This window comes from Triplophysa dalaica, chromosome 18 (assembly GCF_015846415.1).
Source record: "Triplophysa dalaica isolate WHDGS20190420 chromosome 18, ASM1584641v1, whole genome shotgun sequence".
Taxonomy (NCBI): domain Eukaryota; kingdom Metazoa; phylum Chordata; class Actinopteri; order Cypriniformes; family Nemacheilidae; genus Triplophysa; species Triplophysa dalaica.
The window spans coordinates 3,252,224-3,274,561 of NC_079559.1; the positions used below are offsets into that span (position 1 = coordinate 3,252,224).

Genomic DNA, 22,338 nt, shown 5'->3' on the forward strand with positions numbered 1-22,338 from the left:
AAATGGAGGTTAAATCTGTAAACAATATGCCATAGGTGATATAACCATAATAACATTTATGTGCAATCTTTGGGCTATAAATCTCTCTTAACCATTACACCACAACTGCCCTGAGATGCATAATATTAGTAAGTAATGAGATCCAAATGCTTAATAAATTGTTCTTAAATTACAAGAATTGTAAGGTGTACATACTATTTATGCATCTAATTATATTGAGAGATTTATTAATAGGCCTAAACCTAATTAAAGCCTTACATTTATTAAGAACATCTCACATAATTTTATTTAAGGATTATTTTATATTAAATGGATGCCAATCATAAAGTTAGCATAAGATAAGTTGTGAATGCTCATTCGCATTTGGTGTGACTGGAAATGTAATCATAGTGGTACTGTGAAATGATCATATATTATACGTAATCTGTTATTACTTCTTATTGGAATATCCCCCTGTTGTTGTATAGTTCAATATAGCTCTGACTGAAACACAAAGCAATGATTTATTCGCTATTCATCTCGTGCCTGTCTTCTGGACATCTCTTCTTGGATAAAAGAGCACCACCTACAATTCAACCTCTCCAAGACAGAACTCCTGGTTATATCGGCCCACCTATCAATCGAACACCACTGAACTTATCATTCAGGTCGAATCCTCAACTATAACACCCACCAAGTTTACAATGGGGTGATGTTCGACGACCAGCTGAAATTCACCTCCCACGTCGAAGCAACCTCTTGAACTTGCAGGTATGTGCTCTACAACATCAGGAAAATCAGGCCGTTCCTGTCGGAGCATGCCTCTCAGCTGCTAGTCCAAGCTCTGCTCATATCAAGACTGGACTACTGCAATTCTCTACTAGCCGGCCTTCCAACAAATGCAGTCGAGCCCTTGCAAATGATCCAGAATGCAGCTGCCCGTCTAGTTTTCAATCACCCTAAAAGAACCCATGTAACACCCCTCCTGATATCACTTCACTGGTTGTCAGTTGCCGCCCGCATCAAGTTTAAATTGCTGAAACATGGCCTTCAGAAGGATAACGGCAAATTTGACCCTTTACCTTAACTCATTGCTCCAGGTCTTCATCCCTTCTCGTCATCTTCGGTCTAAAAATGAGCGACACCTTCCATCACAGCGAGGCACCAAATCGCTTGCGAAAACCTTTACTCATTCTTAGGGATGAGTATCGTTAAGATTTTATCGATATAATGCTTATCGATATCGGTACTTATCAATACTGTTATCGATACTACGCTCTATAATTTGATGCAAAAACACATGATGTGAAAAGATGTTAAACAAGTTTCTTTGTCACAGCTGAGCTTTAGAACTGCAGTTTACAAACGCTTCCGAGCAAACAGAAAATAACACATAACAAACCGTGTGTGTGTTCCATAGCATACCACTTACGGCACTTAGCATGCGCATAGGAACACATCATAATGCAATTCAAGATATTTACTTAAAGGCACAGTTTGTAGAAACCGCCGCTAGAGGGTGCACGATCAAAACAACAACAATGCTGTAGCTTGACGACGCTGTGAAGGAGCGTGGAATGATGGGATAAGTTGTCTTCAACTCCACCACCGATGCCTATCAATCAGATTTGAAAGAGAAATCATGTAAGCGGATGAGTTAAAGTCTTATAAATGTTGCAAATAATTGTGGTCTATAAACAAGGGACTGCTGGAAAAAGCTAGTGGCTTGCTAGACGCTAGACTCTACTTCCGCATTTGTCCACGACACTGTTGTCATGCAGTTTCTACGTCATGAAAGGAGGCTAACGTGGATATGACGCCATTGACAGGCGACTGCACAGTCCCATGTCACTGTTTAGAATTGTGTTTTTCCCACGATTTACAAGTAGTTGGAAACATTTGAGATATTGTAAGTACTCAGCTGAACAAAATATATAACATTGGCCTAGTGGTTTTTGGATATTTTATTGCAAAATTCTTACAAACTGCACCTTGAACATCACTCTGGTTATTTGGCTGGTAGACATATTTCTTTTTTCCTTTCTGGTTTTAGTACTTTTTTATGATATGTAAAAACATTTATCATTTTACTAGCACATTCACTTCAATTTACTAAAGTAAGTAAATATATTCCGTTGCCAAATTATTCAAATTGTTAAGACTTTTATTTTGAGGGGTTGCGGCAAAGGGGTGTTTGACGGAAGCTTCCTCGTTGTGAAACGAAGATGATGAAAGCTCTACAAGCCCAACCATGCCACTCTTTCATCCATAAACACCAAAACAAGCAGATTACAAATACATCATATGCCCCATCACACATACGTCGAGCAAACTTCACCCATTCGGATTTCATTCAGGGATGGAAAATGACAGCCAGCTGCCTCCAATTCGCCATTAAACACCCGAATACATAGAAATAAAACAACGCAAGTATCGATAACAGTATCGTTTGTCATGAAGTTTATCACAGTTCCATAAAAGTACCTGTTCTCGGTACCCATCCCTCATTCTGTTCCACTGTTGTGGAATGAACTTCCAGCATCCACTCAGCAACTGCAGCATCCTTCCCAACTTTCAAAAATCAGCTCAAAACATACCTGTTCCGCATTCATTTGACAAAGAAACAACTGTCTGTCTTGTGTCTAAAAAACAAAAGTTGTTCATTCTCTTCTTTGCTTTACTTACTCCAGCATCAATCCTCCTAGTAGCACGGCCTTGTAAACTAACGATAGTGTTTAAAGTGTTGACAAAATGTGAATATGCTCTGATTGCTCTCCTACTTGTCAGTTTGGATAAAAACGTCTGCCAAATGAATAAATGTAATATTTTAAGTTACAGATCGGCTTCTGAATCTGCCTTATTGACCACTATAAGGTTGAGTGCATGAAATTTGACACACAATAACATACACTATTGTTTCCTTATTTAAGCTGAATTTATCTCTGTCATGGCTGGCCTATTTTTACTCAGGTTTCCTTGTAGATTGTAATTGTAACTCAGCCATTGACTTTGCGAGCGGCCAGTAAATTCTGCTATCTTTTTGGCTTACTGTACTCTGTTTCACTCGGCTGGAGTTCCTAATGTCAGCATTCTGTTTATTCTTACCTCAACCAAAATCACGATAGTCGATCGAACTCAGAAAACATCCAAGGTTCAGTTGTATTAAAAAGGCTTTCAAAGGGAATTACAGAGGCCACTGTTACCTCCATGAAGTAAGATTTTGAGCTACCCCAACTCGTTTTCAACAAGTGATATTAAAGATTATTCTAAAGGATTGACATGGCAAACAAGATTGTAAATTTGGAAAACAATTTATATAAAATTTAAGCAATTTATATATTTTACACATTATAAGAATGATTACATTTTCATTAAAGCTGCCTTCGCATGTTAAGGTATTTTAACTAAACTGACAGCTCCGTCTTACACGTCTTGTTAATTCCTGTCCCTGATGTGACCCCTCCCTAAGAAACTCAATGCCTGCTCTATAATTGAAGCGAGACAATGTTTCTGTGCGTGTGTGTGTACAGTATACACGACGTGTGTGTTATTTCATCAAATGGTTAATTCCACAGGGTAAACACGACAGATATAAATACAGCAGTAATCAAATCTCTCTATTTTAGGTGGAACTCAACAAGCCTTTTGGGACCCGGACCCCCAGTTGCCGCCATGTGTCTGATGCATCCGGAGTAAAGGTCCTAGACAGCAGTGGAAAGTGCAGTCGTTATAAATGCTAAATGAATGATTGTCAGTCTGCTGAATTCAGCCTTTGTCCGCATGAATAATTCAATGTGTAGGATAAAGTACAGCTTGCGAATGTAAACTAGTGCTAGAACCGATACGTTTTGTTCGATGGCCGCTGTTGATGAGGAATGGGGATTTCAGAGGTTCATCTCATTTTCGTTTTGGTGATACACATTTATTAAAAATTAAAAAAGTTGATTTTACATTATGCTTTGGTCATTGATGGGTCTAGATGGAATCTGCAGATGTTTTTTGGCATTTCATGCTTAGATTTAGGTTTTGGGGGGTATGTTATACTAGAAAAACCATCAAGGGGCATGGAACGCATGAAAGCTATAAACATCTAAAGATATTTAAAGTGGGATTTTGTATTTGGCCAATTATCAACCAGACAGATTGATATCAATCTATTTACTAATATAAACTTCACTTTGTCTCCCAGAGCAGGCCATCATCTTCTTCCAGGTGCTCCATCTACTGTGCCACATCCGTCATCCCTTCAACAGTTCTGGAGAGTTACCTCCGCTTATTAACGTCACATGCTGCCTTTGGTAAGAGTAACACCCCAACACGTTCAAACACAATTGAGCGACACTGTAATAAAAATTACATTCATCATGTGCTGCTCCCACTGTCGAGAGAGGTGGAGCAACTTGAAACGGTTTGTTGAAAGAGGAGAGGATGAAGTGTGTGTGTGAATGCGGTAAGATGCAACAAAGAGCGTGAGTAGATTCAGTGTAACATTATTTTCAGGTTGACTGAAACCTGAGCCCTGATCTCTTTCTCTTTGACCCATTGTAGGATGGGATGCGTTTGCAAGAGATATTAAGCTTTAAATGGATGTGTATAAGTGTAGAGAGAGAGAGAGCGAGGTAGAGAGAGTGAGAAGGTAGAGCAAGCAAATGAGTGAGCACGGAAGGGAGAGAGGCAGCGCACGAATGCAACAGAGTAGCAGAGGAGAGAGAGGCAAGCGCAAGGCATTACGGTCGCATGCGATATGCCTGGACTGCTGCAGAGCGGCTGCTGGTTTCATCCTTTTTTGCTCTTTCATCTGCTTTCGTTCACGTTGGATTCTTCATCTTCTCCTCTATCTCAGCCCTGCTCAGAGGTAACCAAGATTTTAAAATATAGATCATCACTCTTGAGGCAAAGCCGCATGTCCTCGTAACTTCGTAAAGGAGTGCATTGGCACTTTTTTGTCGTTTTATTTAGAGATGTCACTCATTTTGAGAAGTACTTAAGGGACGTGGACTTGAAGAAAAGCAAAAAGGGCGCCTTTATGCTTGTGTTTGTCTTGCGTTGAAAATTATCAAATAAGTTGCATGATGTGTTTTGGAGTAAAGCTGCGTCTATGGAAAACGCAACCTTTTGTATTTAAACGCAATTTGCTGTTGGGTGCGTGGTGCAGGAGGTGTAGAGTAATGCGTTATTGATTTTTGATTGTGGGAGCATGTTGTTCTGGACATGCATTATGTTGGGACTGGGTTGGGTCACCTGTCCTCTGCTAGAACCTTTATGATGTGTCTTGTTAGAAAGTTTTTTTGTATTTGTTTTTTATTTTTTATTGGAAGGTTGTTTAGATATTTGGATGCAACAGGGAGTTGCATTGGTTAAGAACTAGATAAACACTTTATCTATTGACTATTTGTTTCTTATTGATCACATAAAAGCAAATAAATGAATTACAAAAACAATTTAATTTATTATATCGGTGTTAAATACATCAAAACAATTCTCTGTGCTAGAATATGTTAAACAATTTCTAGCATTATGTTAATTTTGTATTAATGAACAGTACATATTTTCTCACATAGCTGAAGGCACAAATGATTTTTGCTCATGAGAAATATCACGAAAGTGAATTTAAAGCTTGAAAAGTGAAGCAAAAACCTTTACTATTTCTACCCTTGTCTCTCTCGGACATCAGAACTGCGCTTCACCCAGGATGTTATTGTCTTGTTTCAGGACAGGTGCATGAAGGAACGTCCATGCAAGGAAACAAGGCTTCTATGATTCTGAGATCTCTGTGCAAAAACTTTCTCTGCCTCTTATGAAATCAAGCAGGTACCTGAAGCTCAAGGAGAGAGATAAAGAGAGAGAAGTAGCAATCTTATTATCCAACCAGAAATGCGGCACAAAAACAACGAAGAACAAATGCAACAGAAAGAAAGAATAAACACACCAGAGGAGAAATAGCCTCTTGCTAACTTCAGAAAGAATCATCCAGACTGTTACACATTTGAAACAGCACAGCACCGCAACAAATCAGTATTCTCTGTCCGAGCGTGCAAGCGATGGCTAAGAGAGTTAACCCTTTACATAGCTGAACTATTTCATGCAACAACCACATCTTGAAGATACAATGCACAGCAGTGAGTAGTGAATTTGTGAATTTTTATGGTTAATTTCAGGATCATTTTTGATAAATGGACAGCAGTTTTACTTGAGATCCCAATGGCTTTCCTTGACATGTTGTAACCTCTTTATAGACCATGAAAACATTCACATCTTTCCATTTACCTGACAGGATTTCCTCCTAGCATAATAAATGGACAGACAAGCTGACTTACTTAAACTAACTAATTCGGCCTCTGAGACCCTCAGCTCGGATGTGGAAATACCTTTACTTTCTTCTTATGCAAAACTGCTCAGGGCCGCTAGGCATTTTCCATATCGTTATATTTAAGTATATTTAAGGTCAAGCAACCAACATAAAGATGGCCGCCGGAGTGGCAACATGGCTGCCCTTTGCCAGGGCGGCTGCAGTTGGCTGGCTTCCTCTAGCCACGAAAATCATGCCCAAACCACCAGTGGAAAAAAAGAGCCGCAACGACGAGATTCTTTTCGTAAACGTGAGCGGCCTTCGTTTTCAGACGTGGAAAAACACGTTGGACCGCTATCCCGACACACTGCTCGGAAGCTCGGAAAAGGAATTTTTCTTCAACGAGGACACTCAGGAATATTTTTTCGACAGGGACCCAGAGATGTTTCGCCACATTTTGAACTTCTACCGTACGGGCAAGTTGCATTACCCTCGACAAGAGTGCGTGCAGGCCTTCGATGAGGAGCTTGCGTTTTACGGCATTGTGCCGGACATTATCGGAGACTGCTGCCAGGAAGAGTACCGGGACCGAAAGAAGGAAAACCAGGAACGTCTGGCAGAGGACACGGAGGCCGAGAATGCGACGGACGCCCCACTCCCGCCGGATAGCACACGCCGAGAGCGCTTGTGGCGTGCCTTCGAGAACCCTCACACGAGCACCATGGCTCTGGTTTTCTACTACGTCACAGGTTTCTTCATCGCAGTGTCGGTCATAGCGAACGTGGTGGAGACGATTCCTACCTGGCCCATCAAAGGCAGCAAGAAAGACTTGCCATACGGCGAAAAGTACTCGCTGGCGTTCTTCTGCATGGACACCGCGTGCGTGCTCATCTTCACCTTCGAGTACCTGATGAGGCTTTTCGCCGCGCCCAGCCGCTGCAAGTTCATGCGCTCGGTCATGAGCGTCATCGACGTCGTCGCCATCATGCCCTATTATATCGGCCTGGTTATGCCTGAGAACGAGGACGTGAGTGGAGCGTTCGTGACGCTGAGGGTCTTCCGCGTCTTCCGAATCTTCAAGTTCTCACGTCACTCTCAGGGTTTGAGGATCTTGGGTTACACTTTGAAGAGCTGCGCGTCCGAGCTGGGCTTCCTCCTGTTTTCTCTCACCATGGCCATCATCATATTTGCAACCGTCATGTTCTATGCTGAGAAAGGCACCAAGGGAACCAACTTCACTAGCATCCCAGCCTCCTTCTGGTACACCATTGTAACCATGACAACGCTTGGGTAAGTCCATTCCTTTCATATCTGCAGCTTGATGCTTGAAATATGCAACAGTGAGGTCTTCTGTAAACTAAGGTGTTTTCTGTGCCTGGCGAGCATTTATTTGAATTGTAAAGAAATAGCCGGGAGGTCAGTTTTTCCCTTTTGAAGAGTTTTTCTTCATTATTTGAGATCTTATTGACACCGTAATCAGTCCCTGCAGTACAGCTTGAGTGAATATTTGCCTTCCTTTTTTAGAATCTGCACATTAATTGTCATAAAACAAGAGAAATGACAAAATTGTGCCTTTTTGTATCTTGTGTTGCCTTGATTAAGCAGTTTCACACATATTTCACAGACATAATTATAACTGAACGAACGTTTACATTTCCTTGGTTTTTATTGTGGTGTGTCGCTTCCTTGATGAATGACTGTTTTATGCATTGTGATAGTGTGTGAGCCCTGCTTTGTCCCTTAGTGGTGAGGTTGCCAAGTATTTATGAAATATCCTTCTTTAACTGCATATTATGTTTCTTTCCATATGATGCTGAGATCCCGGTTTTAACATTTACAATAATTGAGGGGCTTACATACAACTTTTACAAATGGTGCAAACATTTATTGATGCTCAAAGCAATATTCAATCTATTGAAAACCGTTGACATAAAAACTTTTCACAGAAAATCTGCCACACATTTTGGATCACGTGACTTTTATAATTTGCACAGACTGTGTTGTTTTCTGAGAGAAATCTGAGATTTTTTCCAGTCATATTTTTAAATCTTCTAAAAACACTTTACAGTATTTGCTCAGTGTGTTGTTCTGCTTTGTTCACCCCAAAATAGACATTCTGTCATCATTTATTTACCATTATGTCATTCCAAACCTGTATGTGACTTTTTCACCCGTGTAACACAAAGAAAGTCATTTTGTGTCCATACAGTTAAAGTCAGCGGGAGCCAATATTGTTTGGTTTCCAACATCCTTCAAAATATCTTCTTTTGTGTTCTACAGAAAAAAGAAAAGCATACAGGTTTGGAATGACACAAGGGTGAGTAAACGATGAAATCATTTTCATTTTGGTTTCTCTTATGTCATGTCAATGGCAAACTTTAGAGAAGCAGATATGATGTGAGTCTTCTGCCCACTGATACAGTGACGTCTCTCAGATTGCTGAATGGAGAGTGGGACACTGTCACTACGCTTGAGAGGAGGAGGATAGATGAAGCTTAGTCATCTTTTGTGTGTGTGTTCCCTGGTATCTTTGCAGCCAGATATGATGCTATTTGTTAAGTTGTTGTTGGGTAGATGAACACCCAAACAGATGTAAGTGGCGAAATGAGGATCATTCAGAATTGTGAACTACAAAGGACTAGGTCATATTTAAAGAGTACATAACATGATGTCATGAAAATGACATTTCATGCAGTGTTTCATGTTGCCGTGTTTGAAAGTAAGCCGCTGCCAAGTTGTAAATCCGAAGGTGAATGAAAAACAAAGTTATTGGCTTGAAAAAAGGGTGTCGACTCTGAATCACGCAAACGAGTCATCCCCAGTCCGATTTGCGAACCGCCGCGGATTTACGTCAGTACATATAGTCCCCGCCTACTTCACTCTTCTTCCCCAAACATTGTATCTCGTGAGCCTCATTCGTGGTAGACCAATCACAGCTGAATAGGCTAGCGGATAGGAGGGGATTAGACGGATGAATCGCGGAATGAATCATTTCAGAGTCAGTCAAGAAGTAAGGTAATAGTAACTAGCTATTATTACGAAATAGTGTTTTTACACCTTCTATGTACATGAACTTGTTGTTGGACATTCCATAAACCAAAGTAGGACCTTAAAAATCCCTAGATTGTACTCTTTAAAATGGTATGTTTTCACTTTGCTTACAGAACACACAGTGCACTGTCAGATATCCCACAATGCAATGTGCATGACCTTTTATTTTCACAAATTATATGGCAAAATTACTGAAATAACATTTGATTTTGACTTGTTATTTGGTTAGCATGATTTGGAGTTAGGTCAACAGTGTAGCATAGTATTCTTTGAAATCTCTGCCTTTGCAAACTGTATACGTTTCAAATGCTCTTTAGAAGTTAGCAGGCTGTGTCCATTGCACACTGTACATGTGCCAGTACTCTATACCAAACATAACCAGACTCGTTCATAGGTTAAATGTAAACAAACGTAATCGTTTCTTCCATCCAACCCTTGCTCCGTCTGTTCCACATCTTATATCCAGATACGATGCTGCACCTGTACGATGTGCTTCTCACCAGTGTCTGAAGGTTGATGATGTGATTCACATTAGTGTTAATGACCACAATCTGCTTTTAAACTGAATCATATATTTTTATGCATTATATAAATGTATCGGTATAGTAACATAATAGTCGTAATATTTCAGTTTGACCTGCAAACAGCAGGAGAGGAGTATTAGTATTCTAGTGCTCCTCAGCAATACATCATTCTGCTCATGTGAGAAGCACTCATGCGTAACACACAGACTCTCGCACGTACACACTGTACATAAATGTTACCTGCTATCAGCTTCTCTGGGATTTTTACAATGCACATATAATACTGCAATATTCTTGAATGGATCATGTAGGATGATGGACACTGTACAAGTAAGACAAGAATGTCTAATATTCAGCATTTTTTACACAATTTCACGGCAAAAAGGTAACTTTTTTACAACGTGGCTACTTTTGGCTAGTTTGTATAATCGCATTCATACATTTTAGTATGATTTGCTTTTGCGCCGGTGACGGTTAGGGGTGTGGCTTCAGTATTGCTTTTTCTATTACTCATATGTTGTTGTACGATACAGAACATGAGAATTCATATGAATAAAGGCTGTTCACGTTATAACGGTAACTGTAACTGTAAAAATAACATTTTAAAATAATACCTGTCTTCATTTAGGAGAATAACAGGGTTCACAACACTAGAACGAAAAAGATAAAGTTGGGTTCACTTTCAGAACATAGTTTTCTAGCTAGTAAATGGTAAAACACTGTTAAAGAGTACATAACTAGGGTTTTTTAAGGTCCTACTTTGGTTTATGGAATGTCCAACATCAAGTTTATGTACGTTGAAGGTGTAAAAACACTATTTCGTAATAATAGGCAGTTATTCTTACCATTCTTCTTGACTGACTCTCAAATGATTCGTTCCCCGAATTCCTGCGAGATCAGGTTAGCATTTTTTGCATTTCGGCATTTTTGGATAACATGACCTGCTCCACCTGTTGTAGAATATCAAACAAAATGTTTTGTATGTAAGTTTATTAGTCTCAGCAGGAGCGTTTCTCAAACAGATGTTCATGATGTTCTGTGTGATATAACAGCAGCATTATGGTGTCAAAGAGGCAATCACCTCTTGTACATACAAGTGGCTGGGGATTTTGTCCTCTGGGACTGACTGGTTAAGTTCTGTAGTAAAGCAGTTGTGTGTTTGAAGACTATGGATCTGTGATGCTATTCTGCAATTTTAAAACCAAATCAGTGACTTTTCACCCTCAAGCTAATTGCTTTTACATAGACTCCTTGTGCTGTCTCCCAAGATAATCGCATCTGGAAACAGTCATGTCGGAAAATGTTCAATATTCCATTTAAGCAAACCAGCACCTCCGTTTGCATTTATATGTGAAAACGGTATGCATGACAAACAGCGCTCCAAGAACTGTTCCTTTAATTTACCTGTAATCAGATTTCCCAAATATTATTATGCATTTCTGGCTGTAAATCACAGGCAATGAAAAGGCAAATAACTCTGTCGTGTTGCATGTTAATGATTGTGTGAAGACTATCAACGTTTCTAAAGATAAGAGAAATCCCATTTTTGTGAGGAGTATGTTATAGGTGGTCTGTGGTGGTCTGAGGCTACCTGATGCATTAATATTTTAGCCCAGCCGGGGTCGATTGGCCACCGTCCCTTTGATGATAGCCAGATGAGCGTTCGGCTTTAGCCTTACTGTGCAGAAAGGAACGTAATGTATGCAGATCAAAGCAGGGAGCGAAGAGTCTTCAGAGACTTCTCAGTAAGTGCACAATTCGATTGACAATTTTGTGTCGACAGCTGAGTGGAATTCACGTTGCCAGGACCTTATAAACAACATTCAGTCCCTCTCTCTGCCCTTGACAGGGGCGGGGTTGCTGAATGAAGATGTCTGCCTCGTTCCATTTGCCTTTTGTGTTAAAAGTTTAATGCGCTCTCTAAGTTATTATTTAATATGACCCATGAGAAAGCAGGATACAGTAACCCGATGTAAGGGATTTGAGAAGCTACTCAAACTGTTCTTGGCAGGGGGAGTTAAGTGACTGCAAGATGTGCGGAAATGATGGACAAGAGAGAAAATGTTGTTACCTGCCATTTGTTTAAAGAATGAATCAAAGAAAAATACAATAAGACGATAAAGCCTTGAGAGTCATTTTACAAGGCACCAATATACAATAAGTTCTCATACATTCGAACACATTAGCTAACACAAACTAAGAATGAATAATATATATTTTTACTACATTTGATAATCTTGTTAAGGTTAATTGACACAAATGCAGTTGTTCATTGCTTATTCATTTTAGTTCCTGCACACACTGCATCGTCGCTGTCCTTTCAAAACCTCTGATGTTCAAATTTTTTTTGTTGTCGCAGTTGATGTTGTTCTTTTTATTGGTTAGAAATTTTTAATGCCTAGTGACAAACATAGGGGGTATGGTAATAACAAATAAAAATGATTTATGGCAAAAAAAAATAACAATGAAATATGGAGATTTTTAAACTTTGATTTTGTGTTTTGAATGCTAAACACTAAACTTAGTTTTTTTTCAATGCTTGTTTTTTAATGAACTAAATGAATGAATGCTGTTGAAATATTTCCTATTGTTAGTTTCATTTGCTAGTTTCTAAATTTAAATACGTTACCCTAATGTCGATAACCAATGTCAAAAAATAAAACCTTCTTGTAAAGCGTTTCTAGGTTCACTATCTGCAATTTGTATACAATATACTGTTTATATGATCGTATTTGTGCAAAATTTGCATTTTATAATAGCTTTCACTTTGCACATGGTTGATATGGACAGAAATTAAATTCACAAGTTTATTTGTTTAATCCCAGACATAGTTAACAGATGAATTGTTTTTCCCTTGAATGGTAATTCGAAGTACTCTACCACGGTACCACAATAGTACAGTATCTAGTGATGGCTCTTTTACTTCTTGCTCGTTTCTTGGTCTTTTATTAAAAACAGGTGAACATTTTTCAAAGCTACTTCGGATTGTGAGAATCTTTAATCTTTCCCTTTAAATGAGGACAAAACTTGTTGTCCCATTGCATAATCTCTTGTCTCTGGAGTGCACATTCACCATCTGCTGTTGGCTTATATAAGAGTCTTGTGGGAAAAGCGTCGCCCTTGAACAAAGTAAGACCCGGGGGACCTCACAGCAGGCGCTAAGCGCTAATGTCTGTAAATGAAACCACTCAACTTATCACTCCATTGAAGTCGTCAGGCTCGCTGATGGGTTTCTGACTGTTATTTTTGTTTCTTTGTTTGACTGAAAACCTGTCACAGTTATGTATTAGCAATGTAATGTGTCTCTGGATTTGGTTCAGTTCAGGTACATTAATGCATCTCGTGAAAGAGGGTGCGGGCAGCACATGCTGGTTTTTGGTGCCATGTAAAGTCTGCCGTGATTGGCTGGAGGATTGACGATGACTTTAAAAAGTAATTTAAATTCAGGTGTATAGTTGGCGCAGTTCGAAGGAAAGATTTGGGATGGATCATATAGAGAGTGTGCAAATGGCTTTAAAGGACAAAGACTGCGAATACCGTACAACTAGGGGCACAACAATATATCAATGTATCGCAATACAAAAATATTAAAATATGTTTCGTAGAGCTATGGCAATATGTTTTTTAACTAAATATATATATTTGTAATTTTTATGTTAAATTTTTTTTTTTCAGTCACAGATCCATCCAGATTAGCCTATATTAGTTTACATAAAAATGGTTGAATTAACCCATGAATGTTGTCAAATCTTTAACAAAATAAAAAATCACAATTAATTTTACGGTGCCCTTTTACGTGTTACTTTTATTTACTATAGTATTTACTATGAATTATGCATAAATACATTTAACTTACCCTAAAGCAAACCATGTACATATAGTTAATTTTTAGTACTCGGTACTTAAATGTATAATTACACTGTAACACGGGCACTGTAAAACAAAGTTTCATTTTTTTTTTACAAATAAAGTGCCATCGTGAGTTAAAACACATCCCATATTTAATTTTAAGATGATCATTACTGTACTGTACTGTACTGTACGTCTGTTGACCCTCTCACTTAACTAGTCTAAACTTGACAAAAACTGGACTAGACTGACTACTTCACAGGGATCTTCAAAACACGATGTCACAAGAGGTAGTGCAATGGTCACAAAATGAACCTGCACAAGACAGCAAACACAAGTGCAATAAATAGGGAGCTAATGGTGAGGGTAACAGGTGAGGGGCATAGAGGCACACAAAACACGTGCGACTGTCTAAATCCTGACACAGGACAAGAAAAGCATGACAAAGCGAGCCAGGATCGTGACAAAGGCGTGATCTTTTGTTTGTGATTATTGTGTCTGAGATGTTATATTTGTGATTTGGTTTTATCTGTGTTTCTCTGATACTCTGTCTGTGATTGTCTGTAATCTTTCCGTGATAATGAGGGGGGCAGTCAGGTGTCCTGACTCTTGTGCTACCTGATTCGCTCTCGCAAGGCTAAAGGTGTGATCAAGGTGTGATACTGACTTTGAACGTGTGCAATTGTATACTTGTGTATATACAGTAGCTAAACCTGCAAAGTGAGCTGTTCTTATAATACAGTGAAACCGATCTGTAAATGTCCGTTTCTGCATATCTGTACGAAATTATAGAGACTGAATAGTTGTTCACACTCAGGCTGGCTTCCTGACGGCTCTCAGGGGTACTGTAATCTTACAGAGGAGGAATTCATCACAGATAAAGAGATTTGTTACGGTCTAAAGAGTCGTGCTGTATTATGGAATAGGATAAAAACAATACCCAACTCTATCCAATCATGAATATTTTGGTCATTTCGGTCGGCTCAGGTGTTTAATAAGAAAGACTTTTAATGGCAAGTGAAATAAATAAACAAAATAGATGTTATCGGACGCATGGTAGCAAATATCCAGTGTATATATTTAGTAAATCATGAGATGAGGGTAAGTGGGCAGGATGAAGCAGATGTTTTAAATCTGTTTGTCACTGATAATAGTGAGAAATGCAGCACACCCTGCACAAGCTGCTTTGTGTCACAATGCAGTCCTTCAGTGAAACCTCAAAAGGAAATAAGTGCAAAGGGTTTCTACGGCTTTGCTCGTTTTATCAAGGTCAGAGAATGTAGGAGAACTTTCTGAATGGAAAATAAAGCTGTACATTTTTATCTGATCACACAGTGAAGGTCAGCTCACGGGCAGGAGATCCAGATCTCTCAGAGTGCAAAATCATTTCATGTATCTATTTTCCTGCATTTAATTCTCAGCGGGGGCTCCTCTGAAGCTCGATACTAGTTTCTGACATCCAGATGTACCGCCCATGAGTATTTACCGTATATGTATTCTGTATGTACATGAGGAGTACATGAGCTACTTCAAGTCTTTTTTAACAGGTTGAAAATTCTTTAGCACTCCGAATACGGTTTGGCCAACACGCACCCGCTCCCTATCCAAAAATAAGTGTAGCTGCTCAGTCAGGTGGTCCCTCGCTGTGGTCCTTCTGTGTGCACACGCCTGACCCATTTACTGCCTTTATGGAGAAAAATGACAAAGCTGACATCATTTCCTCTCATGCTAGTGCTTTTCGGCTAAGCCCACACCTTTCCCACAGGATCTATCGAGGAAGGGAAGTCTGCCGCAGTGTTTATAAACACAGAGTCATCTGTGAGACATAAGTGCAAGCGTTGTGAAGTAGCTAATGTAGATTTATGTTTTTATCTTGTGTCTTCCATTAACACGGGATAGAGTTGTGTTTTGTGAAAGGCTTTGCAGAATGATTTAAAGGCTTTTAGAAGTTTCTATGTTCATTTGATAGCGGTTGTGCGATGGAAAATCTTTTCCTGATGCATGCATCTCATTGCGGCTGTTGTGTAGACTCTTATATTTATGTTTATTTTTTAGAGTTAATAACTTTACACTACTTTACATGGCTGTGTAAAGTTGGGTATTGTTGGTAGTTCTTGTGTAGTAGGGCTGAACGGTAAATCAGAAATATTGCAAATGTGAAAATTGGATTGGCAATAAGTAAATGACTTTAATTCTTCCAACAATGACATTACATATAGTCCAGTTTTAGGATTAAATGTTAGTGGTTGCGTTGGATCTGTTGCAGTGGTTCTCAAAATGGGGGCAAAGTTTCATGGCATTTATTGAAATATAGAAATTTATCATAAGGTTTTTGCAATCAAACATCAGAAGAAAGAATTGGTTTTCCAGAATTGTAAAATGACACATGATTTTGGTTTATTAAAGATTTTGGCCTGATTTCACAGACAAGGCTTAAGGATAGTCCCAGACTAAGTGTGTGACCTGTCTTAACTCAATATAACATGCCCAGAAGTATCTTAAATTATATTAGTGCCATTAATTTGTCTCAAGATGCACACCATTAATGTATTCTTCTATGGCATTTTTACAAAAGCGACATAAATATCTTATTTCAACTAAGGCATAGTCCATAGTTGCTTAAGCTTAAGCCAAGCTGTGTCTGTGAAACCGGCCCTTTAGGTTTAAGGTTTAAGATCAGGTCTAAGCTTCCTACACAAAGGGGGCTTTACAATGAAAAAGTTTAAGAAGATGTGAAACATTTACTGTATATTGGTTATAAAATTTTCTGTTAAATTTTAATATTGGTCAAATTGATTTTATAAACATATATCACAATTTTCTTCAGTAGTTTTGTAATCCTTGTTTCAGTGATCAGCAGATATGGGACATACTTGTGTTTCAGAGTGAAATTGATAGTATGATATTATAAGATTTTATATATTTAATTTAGGGATGCACCCTTTGGAAATTCTGCCCGATAACGATAACCGGTAATTCTTGAACATTGAGATCCGATAACCGATATATCGGCTGATGTACAGTATCTAAATATTCATATAGCATATTTAGTTAGAATGAAAATTCATTTTTCCCTGGAGATCATGCATTATTCCTGCTTTAGACTAATTAAAGATTTTTAAACTTCTCAACTTCATGCAACAATATGCTTTTATTCCTATCATTTACACATTCATAAATATACAAAATACATCAATAATCTTTTGCTAATAGCAGTACAGTACATGGATTTAACTGTGAGCAACGTGCAGCTGAAGTTTAACCAGAGGAAATGATTCATAATTTATCGGCCATAATATATCGGCCTAAATTTTTATTATCGGATGATACTGATCACATAAAAAATGACCATTTATCGGCCGTTACAGAAATGGCAGATAATTGATCGTGCATCCCTAGTTTTATTATTTGATAGGATGGTGAGTAGTTTTGTAGTGTTGTGCGTGTTGGTTTTCTGTGGAGAGCGCCTTGCAGATAACGGTCTTATAGATCTAGGGGACATTCTTCCGTTTTTTTGTAGAAAGTCATTTTTTGGCACATTTCGTGAATTGAATCGATTAATCAGATGCCATCAAACATAGAAATATAACACAAACAAAAATCACAAAATCTTAAAATTTTCATTTGACTTTGGAAATATGCAGTGCCATTCATGTCAAACAAATTCATTCAAATGTAGAGTTTTGTAGGTGTTCAGGTATTTTATATACATGTATGTTTAAGGCTTTCTATATGTAAATGTAATTCACAATGTTACATTTTAGCAGTTTACTATTTTGAATCTGGATAGTGCCTGGTAGTGATAGTATCTTATTCGCCTTGTGTGCACCCGTCTCCAGGCAGCTTCTATTAATGTTCTCATTACTAGCCAGTTAGCACTAAGGCACTCAGTCATTCATTTTCTAGTTGATAGTTAATGACTGTAATCATCAAGAGAACTGTTCATTGTTCGTTTGATTTATGGCCTTCTAAACGTGTCCAGTTCTGGAGGGAAAACGCAGCGCTTTGTGTCACCTGTACAACAACCAAACGCATGTGTACTGACTTGTATAGGATATTATGTAATGTAAGCTTATTTTACATAGTTTTAAGCTCGTTTTAGATGTTTTTTTTAACAAAACAAATACATGTTTTGTAGGGTTTCAACGAATAAATAGTTTTCATGGGGGTGACCGGGGCAAGTTGCCACAAGGGCTGTTCCTTGGTAGCTATTACTGTAGGTTTTGATTCAAAAGTCTAATTGCACATATACTTGTTTGATTGTTTTATAATTTATTTTCTTATAAAAAAAACACTTAACATTTTGATTAAAACAGCCTTCACTGGCTGTTTCATTGCAAGTTTAAATTGTGACAACTTGCCCCGTATAGTGTGATAACATGCACACTAAGGCCACGTTTACACGATGAAAAACAGATAAGTTTTCCATCGCGTTTTTTAGAAAAATCTCACGAACACATGTCTGTCTGCATTTACACAGATCTAGGATAACGGATAAAAACGATGTAGTATGCACACCAGGCCAGTTGATGAAGATGTTGTTGTGTAAAGAAACAGGACGTACCTTGGCACATACACAGTTATAAGGCAAAATTGCATTTCAATACCGTTTGTCCACGTATATGTGTCTGGCGTAAATAGTGTGTCTCCCCTGGTCTTATTGCTGCAGCAAATCCAACTTTTGCTTGGGAAACGTTAATAAATAGTCAAGCAGCGAGATTTCGCAGTATTGGAAGCCGCCATATTGTTTTGGCTATACTCGCGCGATCGAGCGCGTAATACGCATGCACATGACGTCATCGGAAAGTTCCATCTTGCAGTTTACATGGAAACTCTGGTTAACCTCATTAAGCAACTTGTTCATCTATGAAGTAAATATCCCTTGTTTTATATCCATATATTTGCTCGGTTTGGATTTACAGGGTGTCCCTTAAAAGGTTTCACGTAGTGTGCTCTTCAACGTTTCATTTCAAGATCTTGTGTACCAAAAGACATTATGACATTTTTAATATTTGCACCAGATTCATTCAAGTTCACCATTATCACCTTTCTGCATGATTGGAAAAGACTTTCATTTACAACCACTGCTCTACCTGACAGTAATCAGGATGAATGGCAGTCGTGAAACATTTTTTTATTCAGAGCGCTTGTACGATTTGGCCAGAGTGTGTTCCTGTGCGGGGAACAGCCTGACCATATCGGCTTTAAATGAAAGCGTTGATGCATTCTGTCAACGGTCTGCACGCATGTGAGAAGAATCTGACAGTTCTATGCATGGACACAATAGGCAATTTTATATAGATGTACTGTATGTGTTGAATTGCATGCACAGGATTGTGAAGATTAGATTTCTTTACCTTGCACGCTTCTGCAGAATGTCTTTCTTTGGGAAGTTTCTTAGCATGTAATGATTGAAAAAATATGGTGAGACTGAGATGGAAAAAACAGTTTTTTGTTAGGATGTGTGCATGGTTTTGTTTATTTTTGCCAGACAGACATTCTTAAATGTCTTTCGTTCGTACTGCAGAAAATAAAAGGTCAGTGTCATATAAATTAGGCTAATCTCTAATATCATTACAGTGAGTAAATCTGGGTCCTGTAAATTAAATCATATTTAAATCATCTTTTTCTTGACCTGTATTTCACCTTACTTTCATATAATACATGACTGGAACGTGAAAACCATCTTTGACAAATACAAATTAGGTTATACTAGTGATCTTGGCTGATAAACTCAAATTCATGGATTAGATATTTGCATATTAAAGCCACTGCTGTCTGAACTGGCTGATGTTGGATTTGAGCGGCGATCCAACAGGGCAGCTGGTGTAAACAATAGACTACAGTATCAGCATCTGAAGGAAGAACATGAAATTCCAATCCCTTTTTTTGCTATTTTTATGCTCTTCCCATTAATAAGTCATCACAAAATATTACACATCTTCCACAAGGTAGCACTTAAATGGCATGAGGCAGTTTTGTAGTAGTTTCTAGTTTGAAGTCAGTAGATCTTGGCAGTTCGTGAAAAAGACAAGATACCACAACTACTTTGTTATAAACCTTTTAAGAAAACAAGCACTGTGAATGTAATTCATGTGAATGTTTTAGTTGTCGTATAAATGATAGTTCACCCATATCTTAAAATTCACGCAACGTCGTTCAAAACTCGTAAATGACTCTTTCTTCTGTGCAACACAAAAGAGGAATTTTTTAGAAATGTCTTTTATGTGTCCGTACAATAACAGTTAGTAGGAGCCAGTGTCAAAACATCTTTTGTGTTTTGCAGAGGAACGAAAGTCATACAGTTTTAGAATGACACGCGAGAAAAGGATGAAAGCAGATTAAAACAGCCCTCCGAGACTATTTCCAATATTTTTTATTTGAGAATCGGTTTAGTCTCCCTCTAAGAGTTCGATCTCCTTCATTTAAACATTTCTTTACTGGAACACTGGCCGGTTCTTCAATAAAAAGACACTTTTTCCGCTCAATTAAATTTACGGCTGTGCTCACATTGCGGATGGATAAACTCATTTTGATGAGGAAATGGGAATTCAATTTCACATGTTGAGCGAATAACACTGGGTATAAAGTCTTTATCTTGGCCGGCATTCGAGCATGTAGTGTTTTGGCAACATAGTTCAGCTGCGACTTCATATCCATTGGTCTCTAAATGAAAAAAACAAGGCGTTCCGATTAGCTGATATGCTACCAATAGTGTCCATTCAATATCCAACAAAGTAATCTGTGTTTAAAGTATAAATTCTAGTTCTGACCCAGTTAATAAACCAAAAACTATGCAAACCCAATAAAGAGGGATTGATTTGTTAGCAGGTATAGTACATTCGGTAAACGGCTTATTGACGACACCAGATTCATGGTTAATGTCAAGTAGTTCAACCAAAAATGTTATGATTCTGTCATCATTTACTCACCCTCTTGTCATTTTAAACCTGTATGACTTCCTTCCACAGAACACAAAAGAAGATATTTTAAAGAACATTGTTGACTGAACCCCATTCACTTGCATTGGTTTTGTGTCCATACAATAGAAGTGAATTGGGGCCGGTGCTGTTCGGTTACCAACTTTCTTCAAAATATATATTTTTTTGTGTTCTGCGGAAGGAAGGAAGGAAGTCATAGTGGTTTGAAATGACAAGAGGGTGAGTAAATGATGACAGAATTCAAAATTTTGGTTGAACTTTCACTTTAATAGACTATAATAAAATCACAATCTGCAGTCTAAAGCTTTGTATCAAATACTGTACATACAGTCTCGTAAGTAACTTTGACTACAATGATAGATTTCATTGTGAAATCCTACTAGTATAAAAAAGCATGACTATCCCGTTATTGGTGTTTATTTCATGCACACATTGTTTAGATCTGTTAATTGCTAAGGACGGAGCTGTTATGATATCACCTTTTGTTTACAGTCTGTGAGAACATGTGTAAATGTCACCTGGAAGATTGAAATCGGTCACGCAAAACATGTCATCCAATCAGACCACCATATCTGATCAGAGGCTTTTATAAATATTTAGTTTGAACACGGAGTTACGTTTCAGGTTTAATGGCGCGACGCTCATATTTACAGTAGTAGTGTGTACAGATCATGTTTTACCTTGATGCCCATCTAATACCAAATAAGTTGGCGACGGGCCTGTTTCCATTCCTAAACTGATTTGAATACTGTTTAGTTTATGCATGTGTGTGGTCCATTAAACCTGTGGACACATGTAGATAGAGAACGGGCTTTATACAATGTAACATCACCATCTGCTTTCCTTTTATGGCCCATCCTCAGCCCCGATTGTTTTGTATCGAAGCTCGGATACAATGTGAAGCATCAGATTGACGTCTCAGAGGTGGAACAGGAATGTGTGAAACAGGAGCCTGTAGACTTTTGCCCGGAAGCTTTTAAAGTTAGTTACAAAAATCCAAAACAATGACCCAAAGACGAAGGTGATTCGTCTTCCGTGCTGATCCGACCCGTTCCCTGAAGGTGTATTGATATTGCGGCCAGAGAAGGAGCTAAAATAAACCCTGCTTCTATAAATAAGTTTAATTTCTGTTGTTCTCCTCGGGAAGAGATTTGGTTTCAGTGCATCTTTTCTTTCACAGGCACATTTTGATGCTTAACGCCTCTTTTTGTTGTCAATTTAGTTTAAGTCAAAGTGCGGCGAGATCAGTCAGAAATCAGACATATCGCCAAATCTCTTTCCAACGCTCTCTCGCAGAGACTGTAATGTCATGATATGTTATCTAATATTCGGATCAGAATATATTGCAGATATTTAGTCAACCAAAATGTGCATCAGTTTTTTTGAAGGTTTTATGGTTTTACCCCTGTTGTCATTGTTGTATTGACTTTTTTACCTTACTGTACCTCAAGTGTCTTCATAATAAATGAGCCCTATGGTGTATTTGACCTTCTTTGTGTTCTGCAAATTTGGCATTGAAAAGAGCTACTGGCATTGTCTAAAATTAAATTTTGCCCCAGTGGACAATAGCAGGTGAATGATAATCGTGATTCCTACAATTTCGTCACGTGACGAAATCGCATTGTGAACAAATATATACAAAGCTAATGGGCATAAAACCTCAAACTTCACAGATCAAACTAGCTTGACTTTATAACTGTGGAGC

General features: G+C 38.3%; 1 protein-coding gene across 1 annotated transcript in view; it reads left to right on the forward strand.

Annotated features, from left to right (window-relative positions):
- The first annotated feature begins 4,696 nt into the window (after positions 1 to 4,696).
- The window catches only part of kcnd1 (potassium voltage-gated channel, Shal-related subfamily, member 1), a 44,970-nt gene continuing 27,328 nt past the window's right edge, over positions 4,697 to 22,338 (forward strand). The window contains exons 1-2 of the mRNA XM_056773442.1: positions 4,697 to 4,834; positions 5,692 to 7,558. Of these exons, the coding sequence (XP_056629420.1) occupies positions 6,444 to 7,558 (1,115 nt within the window). The 5' untranslated portion in view covers positions 4,697 to 4,834; positions 5,692 to 6,443. The remainder of the gene's footprint in view (positions 4,835 to 5,691; positions 7,559 to 22,338) is intronic.